This window comes from Littorina saxatilis, linkage group LG17 (genome assembly GCF_037325665.1).
Source record: "Littorina saxatilis isolate snail1 linkage group LG17, US_GU_Lsax_2.0, whole genome shotgun sequence".
NCBI lineage: Eukaryota > Metazoa > Mollusca > Gastropoda > Littorinimorpha > Littorinidae > Littorina > Littorina saxatilis.
In genome coordinates this window covers 20,230,440-20,248,700 of record NC_090261.1, presented here as the reverse complement: position 1 = coordinate 20,248,700, position 18,261 = coordinate 20,230,440, and the positions used below count along the sequence as shown (strand labels likewise).

The window sequence follows — 18,261 nt, the reverse complement described above, 5'->3', positions numbered from 1 at the left end:
AACCACCACCACCATGCTCACCATTCCCTCCCCCTACACCCCCCCCCCCCCCCCCCCGCCCCCTCCAATCTCTCACCAGCATTATTGAGCCCGTTGATGTCGAGGGTGAGCGAGGCCTTGCGCAGCATGGCGTTGCAGGCCTTGAGGTCGTTCTCCTTGATGCTGTCCAGGAAGACCAGTTCATCAGGAAAGCGCACACGCGGCTTCCTCTGCTCCTGCTTCGCCGCGATGCTCAGTCGGCGAGACATACTGACTGGGGCGGCCGGTCACTTAAGCGCTGACACGGGTGTCCGATTGAGCCGGTGTCCGACGAGGCGTGGTGGTGTATCGGACAGGGCAGGTGGAGGAGTGTCCGAGAGGAGGTTGAGGACAGCAGCGAGCGTTCTTCAGCTCCGCCCCGCAGCCGCCTGGCTATGGACCCGCCACATCCACCCCCCGCATCCAGTCCCTGCAAACACACACAACAAAGGGAGATTTTTAAATTGAGGATGAAAGTCGCTTGTTCCATTTCAATGCATATTATTCTCTCCGGTGCCAGGAGAATGGTCCCGTATAACTCTCACTTGCTCTTGTTACACATGTCGTCTGCATTTAGAGCACTTACGTCCCTTTGTTTCTCAGACATCTGTAATGTTTCACACACATACTTTCCATTTCTTACTTTTTGACTTAATAACCCACGAGGAGTATCCGGATCGCACTCAACGATTTCCAAAAGATTTAGCTAGATTTCAGTAATCTTGCCGCGTTCCGGTATCCGGATAGCAGCCGGTGATGTAATCGATATTGACTGAATACGGACAGAAGGCTGTTTTCGAGTAATGCTCTCATCAATCTCGATTACACCGAAACTAAATGAGGAGAACACGTGTTATACAATAACTGTGTTCAAATGACAGTTGCACTGTGTCTCTACATAGGTTCTATGACCATGTTGGTATGGAATGAAATGTATAAGCTATTTTTCTTGATAAATGTCTAAATCGTGGAGCTATATATCACCAGGAAAACGTTGTCCAATGGCCTTCATTTACTCTCGAGGTCATTTCAAACTGGAGGTTATGATTCTCTCAGCCGAAAAACAAGAGCTATGAAGAAGGTCAAAGCAATCAGAAGGTAATTTAGCCGAGGTTAACGACCCCAACACACGCCAGCACAAATGTCAACTTTCCTAATTGGCAGCTGATTAGCATGCAAACGCACGCCAGGCAGGACTGATGACTCTAGTCCCTCAGTACCCAAAATGGAACAAATACGGATGTGTTTTCAGCCTAGGTCTTCTTCCTCTGAGTTTAGGACCATCAAAATAAATTATTTGTTTCTGATGACAAGGCCCCAAAAATTAGGGACGGTCACTTTTTATTTCTTTAGTTTATTTAAAAAAAACATCATTAGATTTGGATTGAATGATGTTTGTTGTTTATTAACACTGACGCATGTGGCTTTTTTATTGGCCAGAAATCGTTGGAGCTGTGTCCCCAGGATGTCGGGAAAGAGAAACTTGCTGGATAAAGTCTGCAAATCGAGTTTTGAGATTTTTAATAACTACTGTTGTTGTTCTTGTTTTGTACCTCCAGGGTCACGAAAAAAAAATTGTCCGTCGGGGAATCGGAAACATAGAATTTTTTCTTGGCCTCATGGGCTACAACTCCTACGTGTACGCATACTCGACTTTCGTTCGACTTAACTTTTCTGTGTCTGACAATTTTCTACCCCGCATTTCAGGCAGCCATATTCCGTATTTTGGATGCTGCCTGGCTCTGAAGTGTTCAATAACGTGGCAGGTACAGAAACTGACAATTATTCGATTAACAGCATCATAGAGATGCCTCTCGCTTAGATATTGCATTGTGAGTAGACCAGGGAGGAATTTTCTACTGGAAAATGACAGCTGCTAGAACTACAGTGGCTTGTGTGCGGGAAGATACAGTTAAAAATAACAAACACAAACACAGCTTCAGACAAGCAATACACACGATACGAAGCATGTTATGCGCAATACATCAACAATTTGTGCGTACATGTGTTACTTGACAGCATGTTAAACTTTGACGCACGCCACTGGTAGAAACATCTGTCTGTTAAAGGAACAACCCTCGCATGATGTGCAATGGGCTCAGTTTTACGATGCTCCGTCATTTAATCTGCTACAATCTCAACTAAGTGCGTTTCCTGAGTCTCATGATTTCAGTGAAGACAAGCTCGTGCGGCCAAAACGACAAACAACTCCTTCGGTTTGGGTCTATTCATTCATATCAGGCAGAAGACAAACAAAAACACGTTCGTTTCCAGTCTTTCAGGCATATCAGACAACACAAACAAAAACGCATCAGTTTGGTTGGTTCGAGTCTATACACACTGAAAGCAGACAGGTTCTTATCCAAACTAAGGGCTGGAGTCAAGATAACAACGGCAGAACAAGGTTTAAGTTGAAAGCTAAACAGACAGACATAACACACAGACAGAAAACACACACGCACACACACACACACATACACACACACACACGCACGCACACACACAAACACACACGCACACACACACACACACACACACTGCTCGTGCCGACGACGATAAAGCTTTTACACATATTTAGCGAGAGAAGTTCTATAGCAGATAAGTCCTTATCTCAACGACGGGCTAAAATCGAGATTACAAATGCGGAACAAGGTTCCAGTTGATAGCTGCACAGACCGCCCACACACCTCTTGAATTTTTAATTTTTTTTTTTTAAAGAAACATACAGTTTTAGAACTGCAACAAAAACCAAACTTACAATTTTTGCACGGGAAACTCTGTGCTGTAATGTTTTAGTTGAAAGCTGTACAAACCGCACACGGACATCTTCTAAAGTCATCTTCTATGTATTGCACAGTTTCTAAACTCCAACAGAAAGCACAATTTTTAAGGGTAACGTTGGAAGTGTTTGAAGTCGTAAACTTGCGATCGCGACGACTCCCTTGGTCTGTCCTATCCTTGCAAAGTCCTCTGCTTGGTTACGTATGTGCTGTAAGCCTGGTATAGATTTATGTTTCTCTGTAAGTGTACAATACTTCGCGGACAGCTGCCGACAGGAAGCGTTTTGGAAAGCTCTCGCTTTGAGTTGTTGGCTTCCCAACAGCTTCGGAAAACCTATTCAGCATCCTGCTGGCAGAGAACACACTGACGTCTTGGAAGTGCTTTGCTGAAAAGGACAACACAACCATTGTTGTCCGACTGTCTCCAACCAGCCCACCCCAAAATGGCGACCAACAACAACAGTACAACAAACTCGTACAGACGGAAACCACCAAGCCAGCTTCGACGGGACCGAAAACGAGCCCAGCAACGACACAAAACACCTCACGTTGCGGAAAGAGAGGCGAGTTCATTTTCACCATCACTTTTTGTTTCGCCACCATCATTAAAGGTCCTTGTCTACATTTTTATACCGAAATCGCCATTTGACCATTAAAATGCAGAGTCTATTATCTACAAATATCAACAAATATCAACAATACACCCCCTTTCGATCAGGAAAGACGAAGCCAGTGTTGCCGTTTGAAAATTCATTGTAGTATTCCAGCGCAGTACTCATAGTAGGATATCCTTATTTGGAAAATGCCAAGCGCAAAACTCCTCTCAAATCCCGTGCATTTCGTGCGTTTAAAAAAAAGCGTGGACAGCGCTCCAGTGTCAAACAGTAACAAACTGTTGCTGCACTTGTTTGGGCGTGGCTATAAGCATAGTGACATGAATTTGATTGGTCAGTATTTTTAGGCAAAGCACATGTTCTCAGCAACAGAAAACAAAATATTGGAAGCGTGAGTCACGCTACCCAAAAATAAAATCTTTTTTTACATATATTTTTTTTCTGTAACTTTTTTCCCCATGGTTCATTCATCATTTGACATAATTTAGTATCGAAATCTAACCATAAGATTATTGAAAAAAAACAAAAATGTAGACGACCACCTTTTAAAACAGACGATCGAATCAACTGATGAAGTGGGCCTACACGGACAAGAAAATGTGACATTGGAGAGCGACACACTCCCGTCTCCATCTGCACGTGCAAATCATGACCACGACATTGGGAGCACGGACACCAACATTCCTCTGCCTGAATGCACTGACACTGGCGAAACAGCTGACAGGAGTGAGTGTGACACGGTGTGTTCAGACGAGAGTGGGGGAAATGAAGACGAAGAATTTCTTTCGTTGGCTGAACATTCTGGTTATGACCTGGACAACATACAAGAAACTGTAGGTAGCATCAAAGACAGGTCACTACAACGAAGACTGAAGGACTCCAGCAGAAACAACGCTTTTCAAAAAGTAGTGTTAGACTCGCGACTTGGCAAGAAACACCTCCTGCTGGAGTCTGAAATTAATATCAGTGAAGTAAACAATGTGCCTTCGAGCGGAAATTTTCAGTAAAAACTATGTACATTACCTGGCAAGGATACCGTGCTAGAGAAAGTATGTAAATAGTTCGTGTAAATACGTTCATGTCTAATATTTCATGTAAATATGTTCATTTTCAATTACGTGTATTACCACTGTGTTGTCGATATGGCTTCAGGGGCGGATCAGTTCATTTGATGGGTGGGGTTTCCAAAAGTATATTGTGAAGATATAGGTGTGAAGGCGCGAAGCGCCCAGCTTGCTAGGGGGGTCCGGGGGCATGCCCCCCCCGGAAAATTTTGAAACAAGAAGGGCAAAGCCCATACGACTCACATGCTTGACCTTGACCTTGACATGACCTTGACCTTCAGGGTCAAGGTCAAATAACTAAACATCGCAATGACATCATACACTAAGAACTGCTTTACACATTTTTCCTACCAAAATACATGTGACCTTGACCCAAGATCAAGGTCATCCAAGGTCATGCAACACAAAGCTGTTAATTCAAGACATAGGAAGTACAATGGTGCTTATTGGCTCTTTCTACCATGAGATATGGTCACTTTTAGTGGTTCACTACCTTATTTTGGTCACATTTCATAAGGGTCAAAGTGACCTTGACCTTGATCATATGTGACCAAATGTGTCTCATGATGAAAGCATAACATGTGCCCCACATAATTTTTAAGTTTGAAACAGTTATCTTCCATAGTTCAGGGTAAAGGTCACTTCAAAATATGTATACAATCCAACTTTGAAGAGCTCCTGTGACCTTGACCTTGAAGCAAGGTAAACCAAACTGGTATCAAAAGATGGGGCTTACTTTGCCCTATATATCATATATAGGTGAGGTATTCAATCTCAAAAACTTTAGAGAAAATGTGAAAAATGTGAAAAATAGCTGTTTTTTAGACAACATTTATGGCCCCTGCGACCTTGACCTTGAAGCAAGGTCAAGATGCTATGTATGTTCTTTGGGGCCTTGTCATCATACACCATCTTGCCAAATTTGGTACTGATAGACTGAATAGTGTCCAAGAAATATCCAACGTTAAAGTTTTCCGGACGGCCGGCCGGCCGGACGGACGGACGGACGGACGGACGACTCGGGTGAGTACATAGACTCACTTTTGCTTCGCATGTGAGTCAAAAAAGGATGCAAAATAGTGCAATCTGGTGCATTCTGAGGATGATCATTACCAGTTTCAGGCAGAAGATTTTGTCACTGATTAATACCCCAAAAGTTGAAACTCAATGTAAAATAAAGAAATGCACCATAAAAATATTTTTATTTTATGGCTGGGGGGGGGGGGGGGTTCCGGAAACCCCAGAACCCCCCCCCCCCCCCCCCCTCGTCCGCCCCTGGGCTTTAATTAGCTGAAGACAAACTGTCAAAGCGTCTCTCTCTCTTTCTCTATCAATCACAATCCGTTCTCTTCTGAAATGAAACATCACAGACTTAGACAATTCCTATAACAAGCCACTCCGAGAAAGACATTCGAGTAAGATACTCTCCTTTTCTACCAAGGCTTGAAGTAGTCAAATATGACCTTGGATAGATATAAACTTTACGCACTGGATGCCAGTTGTGACATGCAGGCTATTTACAATTCATGGAAGCTACAGTTACGCTTCTCCCCAGGCTCGCGGCTCTATCACAATTACAAATTATTATTACGGCTTATCGTCAATTATTTCCGCCATATGCCGCTAAGCTTGCGGCAGACGTGTTGTGGCGTATAGGGGTGTGGTACCAGCCACTCCAAATAGAGGCAAGATAAATAGAGGAATTGTCTCAAAACGAAACCTATCTTTGCTTGTCTCTTCAAACACGAAAACATACTTCGTACCCGGACAAATAAGTATTAACAAAGATAATCATACATGCTGCGAGACGTGTGGACAAACAGGAAGGCAGCGAGACAGGCAGATACATAAGTACAATCTCTCTCTCTTTCTCTCTCTCTCTCTCTCTCTCTCTCTCTCTCTCTCTCTCTCTCTCTCTCTCTCTCTTTCTCTCTCTCTCTCTAGCTCTCTCTCTCTCTTCAGCCCGCACGCACGCTCACACACACGCACACACACACACACAAACACACATGAATGCGCACAGACACTGACTTGTCCACACGCACACTCGCACACGAATACATATACACGTACATACGTAGCTACGTAGAAAAAAACCAGTTGCAGACGTCGACTGACCGTGGGGCGGACAGAACATGAGACAGATGGCAGACAGACGGACAAACACAGACTGACAGACACACACACACACACACACACACACACACATGCATGCACATTCGCACACACACACCGTCCGCTACCATGTCATTTACCGTATCTGATGGATGATAAGTTTTGTTGCCCAAGGATGGGCATTTTGTAGACAAACAAAAGCGCCGATTGCATTGCAACCGATACGCTAGCGGCATAGTCGGCATAGGCAAACACTTTTATTTCAGGCATACTGGCGTTGTATTTCCGGTATAACATTTATTGTTTATGCCAGCAGATATGACAGACAACTAAATGGCCAGAATGGGACTTCGTTTGCACGTCTGCATTTCTGTCTGTTGCCAAAGGCTTGACATTTTTGTTGACAAACAGAATAGACGCGTGCATGGCAACCAATACGCTCCGACAAACATAATCACGCTCCGACAAACATAATCACGCTCCGACAAACATAATCACGTAAACAGGCGTTCTATTCTGAAACCCCATATATTGTATATGGTACATGTAGCAGATAATATACCCTAGGGTCAGACGACGCGTGTACGTTTGTCTCATTATCTGACTGTCTGTCTGTCTTCATGACTGATTGCTTGCTTTTCTGCCTGTCGTATACCTAGAACTGATGAACATTATTTCAACCGCCGATAGGTTACCAGCCAAACGCTGTGCTGTATTATGTCAAATTCCATCAGGACTATACATTGTTTATGATAAATTAGCGTTTTCCAGAAACACGATACTATTAAAGTAGGCCTGAGTTGAGCTCTTATTTGTTTAGTTATTGATTTTATCATTATTCAATTTATTGTTATCATTACTTCATTTTTATTTTTTATTCTTCTTTTCCCGAGCAGAATTCCGAAAGCGCTTTTCTGCATACCTGTATCGAGCCTGACTTTATTCTGTACACACGAACTGAAGCGCATCATTTTTTCCGCACCACTTTCTCGTCTGGGGAATCGTATGACATGCGTGTCTTTTACGAACTATGAAATAACATTATTTGCATGCCCATAACGCCGCAGCACGTGTTTTTTGTTGTTGTTTTGTGTGTGTGTGTGGGGGGGAGGGGGGTATAATAGCCTCGCAGGTCCGTTGGTCGTCGTCTTTGTCTTTGAAGACAGACCATAACATAATCACGACCAGATGTAGCAGACAGTGGTTTTGTAGACAGTAGAGGATAGGTCTTCGATGTCTTCTCTTGCCTTGAAGACTTAGCTAACCCATCTCTCTCTCTCTCTCTCTCTCTGTCTCTCTCTCTCTCTCTCTCTCTCTCTCTCAATCCCCCCCCCACATTGCCATTTACTGCCTGTATCTATGCCCCCTTCCAGCCACACACCCCTCCCTCACCCCTCAGTCTCCATTCGCTTACATAGGCCCATTCATTCACACAGTAACGATCCCAAAAACATGCACTATGACACTACAAGTAATGATGTATGTCAAGTTTGCTTGGTATTCTCTGCAAGGCAGCGTGTATACTCTGAGCCCCATAATCCCGTATCCCATGGCAGTTGGCCGCCTGACTGATCTGCCAACAGATAATCCCCGCCATCCATTGGGAAGACCACTGGGCAATTCGTTTTCACCTTGTTGTGACCCGAGTGATATATATCAGTCATTCTGATAATCTTCGCTCCACGGCTATCGCCAGTTGTCTCTCTGACCGGACGCGACAGTCCTACGCGAATCTATCAAAACCAGAATACAGAGTGATCTCCCATATGTTGTTCAAGAGCAGTGTTCGCGAGACGAAAATGATTGCAGATTGGCCGACTTCGACAGTGATCTCCGTTCTGTTCTTCACAGTTATGATAAAGACATCGTTCTAAGGTCAAAACAAGTCGAAATTTTGGGACTGCTGCCGGAAGGAGACCGTAATATAATTATGGTTGCATCACTGTCAAAAAAGTCGTCTGCTCCAGCGAGCGCGAAACCAAACGGTTGATTATCACGTGACACTTATGCCATATTTAGAGTTGTTTGCACACAGTAAATACATCCGCGATAAATAGCTCGCTTGAAACTGTCTAAAATAAAAAATCCTCTGTAATTTAAACATTACAAAACACCATGAACAATCATTATCGACGATCGCGAATCTGCTTACATCCATAACACATAACAAAAAGCTCTAAATATGTAAAAAAAAAATAAAAAATAAAAAAAATTAAAAAAAAATTAAAAAAAAACGGTTTCCTTGCCAGACAAGGAAACTCAAGGCATCCTGTCAGGGAGAGAATGAGCCGAACTCATTTTGACCCGAGGTCAGGATGATATATCAGTGTGATATATATCAGTTCTATTCCACGGAGGGTAAACTCCCGCCGTACACGATGTTTCCAGCTTGAAAATGAAACGCACTGTGCACAGTAATATGAAAAATAACAGCGATATGGTACGCAAAGAAACAAAGAAAGGATACATAAAGAATTAACAAAAAGCGTAATTAAAAAAAGTACAGAGCGAAATGTGTCTTTCCATTGGTCTAACATAACAACCTCAATCTATAATTCAAGCAATTGTGCACTTTTAATTTTGCCATTATCAGCCCTTCGCGGAGAGTCCGCTCACAATGCGTGCATACCGTACGTGAGTACGGGAGCGCGCGTTCGTGCGTGCCTGCGTGCGTGTGTATACGTACGTACACGTACGTACGTACGTGTGTGGGTGTGATACCCAAGCCCTTTTCAATGTAGTTTACTGCGATTCTTTCTATAAAGTATCCTTATCATCATTAATAACATTTATCATGTTCGAAATCTCTAGTACCATACGTACCAAGGACCCGCCTAATTTGTTTGTTTGTTTGTTTGCTTAACGCCCAGCCGACCACGAAGGGCCATATCAGGACCCGCCTAATGGAGAAGCACTTTTAATGACAAATCAGGATACACGATGCAAGAAAAATGAAGCCGTTTATACATATTTACACTATAGACAGATGTACATCAAGATAGGATCCGTCTCCGTATCACTCCACCAACCCTCGCTAACGGCAAATACATACAAGGAAAAGCATTGCAAGCGAGTTGAGTTTGGGAGCACACCATGGAAAAGATTGATGATTCGATAAAGTGGTGGTGGGGACTGCAAACATACACAAACTGAAAGAGAAATGATCAAATGCGTTTGACTAACAGAGCGTACAGCGAGCTAAAACACTCCAGTGACTGGCAATAAGACTGACCATGTTGTGTTGTGCGTTAATATGTGAAGTCACACATAGTCAACTGCTCGAACGGTCATTTTGAAAAATGCATTCCAACCCGTTCGCGTGGAACAAATTTACGGTAGTTCAGTTATGTTCTAAATGAATGTTAAAAGGCCCAAAAGTCTCAAATAAAAAAAACACCAGTTTGTTTCTCAAAGACTGTATTATGAAAAGTGAATCTTGGGTCTGGCTTTGGGACAGTCTCAAAAATTCAGCTGCTCTTCCGTCGATTTAAACCCTTGTTAAATCTGATCAATAGCAAGTTCACATGTAATAATAAGGATATTTCTTTGGCGCAAATCCCACATGTAAATTATTTAGATAGCTTGTAGCATGCGCATTTGCTGTCATATCTGTCAACAAGATTTGACGCAATATCCGCCTTCGCACTTCGTCACAAAACCCGACTACAGGTTCGTATATATATAGCGCTAAATAAAGTGAAAAATGCACAGCTGTAATATGTTGTAGGGGAAGGGCTCCTAATATGGACCGGCTCCTAATATGGACCACCTCCTGTTCTGACAAACTAACGGCGCTAGAGCGCTCAAAAAAGTTTTATTCGCTGTATTCACCCTCTCTGGATAACTTGCACATTTGAAAACAGTTGCAGAAACACAAATCTCAAAACCGTTAGGCTTTTTCTCTTTTTTCACTTTTGGCAGCGTTCACTCTAAATTTGCCGCCAAAAACGGACTCGTTTCTGTCCACAGCCAAAGCTTTTATCACACAAAAATTGCTATATATGACAGCTAAGACCGCATTTGTTACATTTTAGCAGTGTTGACCCCGAGTTTCTACTGCAAACAAAAAATAATAGCAACATCTCAAAGTATGTGCGAGTTCCCTAATACGGACCACCTTCAACAAATCGAAGAAAAAAAAGCTAAAGGCTATTTTCATTAATTCATAAAGAAGCTTGCTGGAAATAACCTATAACTAGCCCTTGAGATTTAAAAAAAATATTACAAAAAGTCTTCTTTTCGTGAAAGTTGATAATTTCACGTATTTTCACTTTTTTGATAAGCTTCTTTAGTTTCCTGGTGTGCTTCAAATAATGCTCTCATCAACCCGAAACAGATCAATCTAAAGCATATTTGAATTAGTCTGACTTGTACACTAAGTTGTATCATGTTATTTTGAAGTATAGGGGGCTTTTTACAGTGATTCGTGAAGGCCGCTTCACTGGTCCATATTAGGCGCCCAGGCTCCTAATATGGACCATTTGTGATTTTTTCTGTATTTAATTTTTGCTGAATGTCTATCAAAGCTATATCACTCTAATTAGGCCTAACGGTTAACCTAAGAGAGAAGGACTACCAAACACAAAATGAAACTTCTTCGCAAGAAAACAAGCTAGTTATCAACATGAAACAAAAAGTGGTCCATATTAGGAGCCCTTCCCCTACCAAAGGTCTACGTTTGTGAACTAGTAACAACCAGCAAAGTCTGGATTTCATCTGACCTGAGTGAGTTCGTTCACATTTTCTAAAACAAATTTCCTTACTACACTTATAACAAAAACCACTTTTTTTTTTAACTCCCCGCCCCAAAACCTCCCCCTCCCCTTCCTTCACCATCCGCCTCCTCTTTTTCCCTATCAATCAGCACGCAATTCAGCCATCATCATTCAGCAAAGTACGCACGTCAGTATCAGTTTGAGATTGCAGCCATTAATCAGCATCATGAAAGGGACAAAAACGACAAGCTCGCAAAAACACTATCCTGAAAATGGACCGACTTTGATCCCTCTGGCTCTGAGCATCCGCTACGTGTAGGCACGAAACACTCTAATAAACAACAGACTGACGTAGAAGTCGATGACGTATACACATTGACAGGAGTCATTAGAGCTAAAGCCCAGCCAATCATGACCACGACATAATGCGGGCTTATCTCGTCTAATCCAAAGTGCAAGAGAGCATGTTCATGGTTTGTGTGAACGCATGCATCAACATTATTTAGCTAAAAGACGCCATTCTTCCCTTGTCCATTCTTCCCTTGTAAATAAGCGTGCACACGGTAAGATATGTCCATGTAATGCTTTTACGTGAGATTAGAGTATTCATCCGCTTCGACAAATGCACACACAAATTAACAGCTTGACAGTTTCATGCGAAGTGTAAAAAATGAATTTCTCATATTGAAACATGTATCAGTCAGTAACAAGATAATTCAAGGGAAAAAAAGTCAGATTTTTCTATTTTTGTGTGAATTAATCCCACTCTCCACGGAATGGAGCCCGCTTTTTTTTTTCTTTTTTTTTTGTGTGGAAGAAATCAAGTGGATGTATGCATGTACAATCCAACGGATGGCGGTTTGCATGCGAAGGAGTGTATCTGTAACTCTTCTTTTCTTGACCCCAAAAGGATGAGGTGTGCGAGGCAGTTGTAGACTGTAGGATTATGAATAATGACCGGCCTGCACGTGTTGACACATTGCCAGTGGTGACGGGTGTGATGGATGGGGCTGCTTTCCATCACATGCGTTATTGTATACACATCATGGACATCTTTTTCGTCGGTTTATGCTTGATATTTTGTACACTGTTTTAGGCGAACAGACAATGGTGGGTAAGACTAAACAAAAATGACAAGTTGCTGGAAAAAGTGAGGACAATCAGAAGGCTGGGAACCCGTAAAGATAAACAAACAAACAGGCGAATAATCAAGCAGGCGACCGAACAAACAAAACAAACAAAAGACAAACAAGCAAACACAAAAACAAGCAAACAAACAAATACGCAAACACGCAAGCAAATAAACAAACATAAAACCATGCAGACTGAAGGCAGGCGCGTTTGTAATCACTGAACCCTCTTACACCCAAGATCTCATTCATCCAAAGAGTTCTTCTCTAGCTTTCCAAATTGTCCCAACCATACAAAAGCAAGCTAAAGCACTCAAATCCAAAGATTTCCCACAAAACGTCTTAAAAAAAAAGCACACACAAAAAGCAATAGCAATCAAAAGACACAAGCATCTGAACATTTCTATTCCGTTTTATGTCTTCTCTGACTTCAAGGACTCGCGAAAATGGGAAACCAAACCTCGACTCATTTGATATCACACAATCGCTGTGAGCAAAATGATTTAGCCAGGACATGGAAAGGGTCGTAAAAAAGTCATTAATATCCCACGACCTGCTGAGGAACATGCTAACATCAAATCTTTCGCCTGGATTTCACTTGTAAAATGCGCAGGCGAACATAGACGAATATAAATGTCAAATGGCTGATCTCAAACTATCTGTTCAATTCTCTATTTTTACGTTACATTTTAAATTTCTACGCTGCCCTGGGGTTTACAACTCATTAAAACTCCACTTGTCGACCTTGTTTGCACCGATTGATAGTTCGCTTGATCGATCTTGTTCACTTGATGGCTCTATTCCATCCGTCCTGTAAACGACTGGTAAATTGCTCACTTTCCCGCTTGTGTCTGCTTCGTGTTTGATTCTTGGTCCCATGTTACTCGTTTTTCGATTCAGTGTCTCTCACCCTCACCAACGCCCGCTTCCGTCCTCACTAAAGAAGGGCTCTTTTCGGAAGCTTCACACCTAGTACCTGTAACGTTTTAGTCAACCTTTTTCTTTCCCCTTCGTCCTCTTTTTTTGTTGACATTTCCTCCTATGTATAAATTCAACATCCCTAGGTCTTTGTAAATAAGAACCTATTTAATCCCCCGGCCATCTTTCCAAGATTTGTATACGGACCTCAGTGTGGCCAATAAACATCAGGCCATTCAGGTCTCTGTCTGTATCTATCTTTGTCTGCCGTTCTGTGCGCACGCTCTCTCTCTCTCTCTCTCTTAAAGGCCAACATCCAAAAGAATTTTTCTCCTGGAGCGACCTAAACTTGAACCCGTCGCTATTCTTGCATGTCTGTTTACTTCGTGCTGCACGCAAAAATCGAGCGACTTCCTTGCCGCGTGGATTGACGAAGCTATTTTATTCTCGTGACTGAAAACACTGCAGTGCAGGAGCGGCGACTCATATGGTCTCGGCTCGAAAGCTGTCTGTGGAGGCTGCGTGCTATAATTAGCTGACCTGCTGCGCGAGCAGTCACTGCAGAGTTTTTAGATAACTTTGTAACACGTTTTATTTTATGCTCCTCAAGAATACAACTTTGGGCAACGTGCCACGTAAAACTACACGCAACAAGGATTCAGTAGGTACCAAACATGCCTTGGTCAGAAGTAGAATGTAAATGAATCTTTATAAAGAAGTAGGCTACTTCAAACGACAGCCACAGCCACGGTTGGGTTCACAGCATCAAACCGATGCGACTCTCCGTCATATCATACACGTAATCTATCAAATAGATGACTAATAAACATGTAAACTACATGTATACGTCTATCGTCGGACATAAGAAAGGAGAGCTTCCCCCGGGCCTGTGCATGTGTTGTTCGTTGTGCGTGTGTAAATGTACACAACAAACTGACGACAAAACTGAGACAGACCTCTTTCGCTTCAGTCTTGCCGAATTTAAAGACGAATACAGGTAAATCGTGCATTATACTAACTGTTTGGTAAAAGTATCAAACGTTTCTTTTTATAAATAAGTGGCAGGCTTACAGGAATACAAAGAGGCGCAAGTTGAAAGTAATGGATATATCTCTGGAAGATGCCATCAGTCCAAGTTGTCAAATGAAATCAAAGATGACAGAAACAGAAGTTTTCCATACAAATGTTGGTGTTTCAAAGGAAGTTGGCATTCTTTCAGATAATGATATAGACGAGGTGGCTGTTTGTTATGAAGTTTCAACAAGCCAACATTCAAATGATTTTACTTCATCTACAGATTTTTTAAATTCAGCACTTTATAACTGCCATTATGAACTTGGAATCAGAGAGAGACCGTCTTTCCATTGTCATTCATGCCATAGATTTTTGTTTCAGAATCAATGTTTCACATGGCGTTCACAAGAGAGCATGCGAAGTTTCCGACAGTCTTTAGGATTTGTAAAAAAGGCCGTGTTTTGCTGTACATGCAAAAACTACCTGTCAAAAGGGAAAGTGCCTAACAGATTGCAACAACATTCCTATTTTAAGCTCAGCCACACGCCGACATGGAAGTTCAATGGTACTTTCAAACTTTTTCTTCTCTTCGTCGTATTTGATTTCTTTCTATTTCATAAGTCGAGTGCATATGATTTCGGCTCGTGTTCATCGTGAGATGGACTTAGTTTCTTGTATTCTGTGGGTTCGACAGATTAACTAAATGTTGTAATTTCGCCTTACGCGACTTGTTCTCTCTCTGTTGGCAGCGTGCAATGCAGCTGGTTAGAAATTAGAGTATTATTTTGCAAAGTGTGTACCAAAAGTTTGTCATGAGCTGCTTTAGGTTTGGGGTGTGGGTTGGTTTGATATTTCCTCCTTGCAGATCAAATCTGTATTCATTTTTGATGTTGTGTCTTATTTTGTGAAAGGAAACATGCAGACTGACTGAACGCATATATATAATTATGTAACTCATAAACACATGGGTGTAGTTATGTTCAAGAACACACACACACACACACACACATTCACACACATACACACACACACACACACACACACATACACACACACACACACACACACACACACACACATACACACACACAACTGTGTAGATGTATCGTATACCTGATATATTAAATTGAAGTTCACGAAGAAATCGTTTTATTTCTGTGTCATTCAACATCTAGTTTGAATCAGACAAATTGAAACTGGTACAAATATTCAATAATGTTGCGATGTGCCTCGCATGACATGATATCGCAAAAGATAGACAACGGCAAGATCATTCAAGTATGTACATGCTTGTTGATGTCTACTTAGGCGATGCTCAGAACACTAGTTAGATCTTCCGAGATTAAAAAATGACGATGATCTGTAAACAAACCAGGACAAGGAAAGAAAGACAAAACGTATTTGAAAACAAATCATACTATACAGATTGACAAACTGAAACTTCGAACTCTGTTGATATTTCACGGGAGATGAGGTATGGTGCAAACGTATATAATTATACTGACTACATTTTGTTACGTACTCATCAACAACAACAAAAACCGATATAACCAAAGGCACACACACACACACACACACACACACTTTGCTGGTTTGCTGATCAATGTCACAGGAAACGAATGAACAACAGAAAGCGTGATGAATTCCTGGCCAGAAATCAGTCACAAAGACCTGAAAGTCTGCTGAATGGAACTGGTAAATGTACACATTTGAACTGCTGTCAAAATTACTATGTAATACGATAGTCGGGTTTTAAAATTGGTAGCAAATTACAACCAATAATGATGTTTTTTGCTTCGGCATTGAAGCAATGTTCACTATTTACTAACAAAATAATTACGAAATAAACACAAAACCAAATCAGTGAGGCAGAGGGGACAAAAAGCCGAGCGGGTGTGTGTGTGTGTGCGTGTGTGTGTGTGTGTGTGTGCTAGTGTGTGCCTGTGTGTGTGTGAGTGTGTGTGTGTGTGTGTGTGTGTGTGTGTATGTGTATGTGTGTGTGTGTGTGTGTAGAGCGATTGAGACCAAACTGCTGGACCGATCTGTCGAACCCACAGAATAAAACTGCACGCACTGCAGTGTTTTCAGTCACGAGAATAAAACAGCTTCGTCAATCCACGCGGCAAGGAAGTCGCGCAATTTTTGCGTGCAACACGAAGTAAACAGACATGCAAGAAGAGCGACGGGTTCAAGTTTAGGTCGCTCCAGGAGAAAAATTCTTTTGGATGTTGGCCTTTAACCATAATTGTTTTACGTTTATATATAAGATTAGAGTAGTCCCTCTCTGGGCGAGGGCTGGTTGAAAAGAAGCTCGTTTATATTGCTTATGCCACAACCCTCGTAAAATAAAATTTGATTTGATTTGATTTGATTTGATTTGATTTGATTTGATCTCTCTCTCTCTCTCTCTCTCTCTCTCTCTCTCTCTCTCTCTCTCTCTCTCTCTCTCTCTCTCTCTCTCTCTCTCTCTCTCTCTCTCTCTCTGCATCCTGTCTTTCCCTAAATACCCATCTATCTTCATCCCACACCGTCCAATTCACGCTTGCTATATACAGTACATCTTCCGTACCCATACCACCTCTCTTCCCTTCCCCAGCCCACACACAAGTCCTCGTTTGTCAAAGCTGTGGCTAGTGCTAGGCAGCTGACACAAAGAAAGAAAAGATGTTCAGTTTGAAATGCATTAAAGGCCCAGCTCACCCCACTGTTTAAGATCTGGCCAGGCTGTTCATCTCCATCCGAAAAATGCGGACAATTATTATTATACTATAGGGCTCATTGCCCTAGATTGGACCATCCCTCCATTTAGTCACATACCAAAAACAACAACATCCCGACTGCTTGCTGTTGTGACTTTTGGATGAATTAATTTTCGATAAATTATGCAATAAACTCGTTAAAAAAAAACACCCACCAATATGCACAGAGAGCAGTCAGGCTGTTCATTTTTGGTATGTGACGACGGGCGCAGTGGCGTGGTGGTAAGACGTCGGCCTCCTAATCGGGAGGTCGTGAGTTCGAATCCCGGTCGCTGCCGCCTGGTGGGTTGAGAGTGGAGATTTTTCCGATCTCCCAGGTCAACTTAAGTGCAGACCTGCTAGTGACTTAACCCCCTTCGTGTGTACACGCAAGCACAAGACCAAGTGCGCACGGAAAAGATCCTGTAATCCATGTCGGAGTTCGGTGGGTTATGGAAACACGAAAATACCCAGCATGCCTACTCAACGAAAGCGGAGTGAGCTGACTATGCTCTCAGAGTATAGTGTGGGGAACCCAAATGGGCAAACGAGCTCACACGCAACCAGACAATTCTGGAACGCTGAAGAAGAAGAAGAAGAAGAAGAAGAAGAAGAAGAAGAAGAAGAAGAAGAAGAAGAAGAAGAAGAAGAAGAAGGTATGTGACCAAGGTGAGGGATGGTATTATCCCATGTACAGGTATAAAAGCCTCACCTGATCGAGACGGTTAGGCCGCGAACTGTTTTCACGAGGCGAGGTGGGCCTTTAAAACTGGAAGCGCCGAAGTGGAAAACACCTTCACACTGTGTTCTGGGCACAACAACAAAAGCATCCTTTCAAAGCTTGGGGAAAGAGCAGTCTCTATGATAGTCGCTTGCAATCATAAGAGAAAACAGAACTATGAATGGAGAGCTAAGACTTAGATTTCAAGGCTCCTTGTGGTAACCAGAATGATCCGTCTTCACACCATAAATACCAAATTTAGTTCACAGTTCTTCAGAAGAAGTAACGAAGTGTATAAATTTAAAAAAACACGTATATATTGTATGGTGTGAAAAAGTGTTTGAGTTAACCCCCTATGGAAATGGTCGGAAAAAGCTTCCATGCGAGTACGTAGGGTGTGTCATGAGGTTTGTAGTAAGGTTTGTCATAATTGA

The 18,261-nt window shown here is 42.2% G+C and overlaps 1 protein-coding gene across 2 annotated transcripts in view; it reads right to left on the bottom strand.

The window, feature by feature from the left end:
- Window positions 1-18,261, bottom strand: part of LOC138952795 (protein phosphatase 1 regulatory subunit 27-like) — an 80,793-nt gene that overhangs the window by 24,468 nt on the left and 38,064 nt on the right. For both annotated transcript variants that reach the window (XM_070324537.1, XM_070324536.1), the window contains exon 2: window positions 77-448. In XM_070324537.1, coding sequence (XP_070180638.1) covers window positions 77-248 — 172 coding nt within the window. In that variant the 5' untranslated portion in view covers window positions 249-448. The remainder of the gene's footprint in view (window positions 1-76; window positions 449-18,261) is intronic.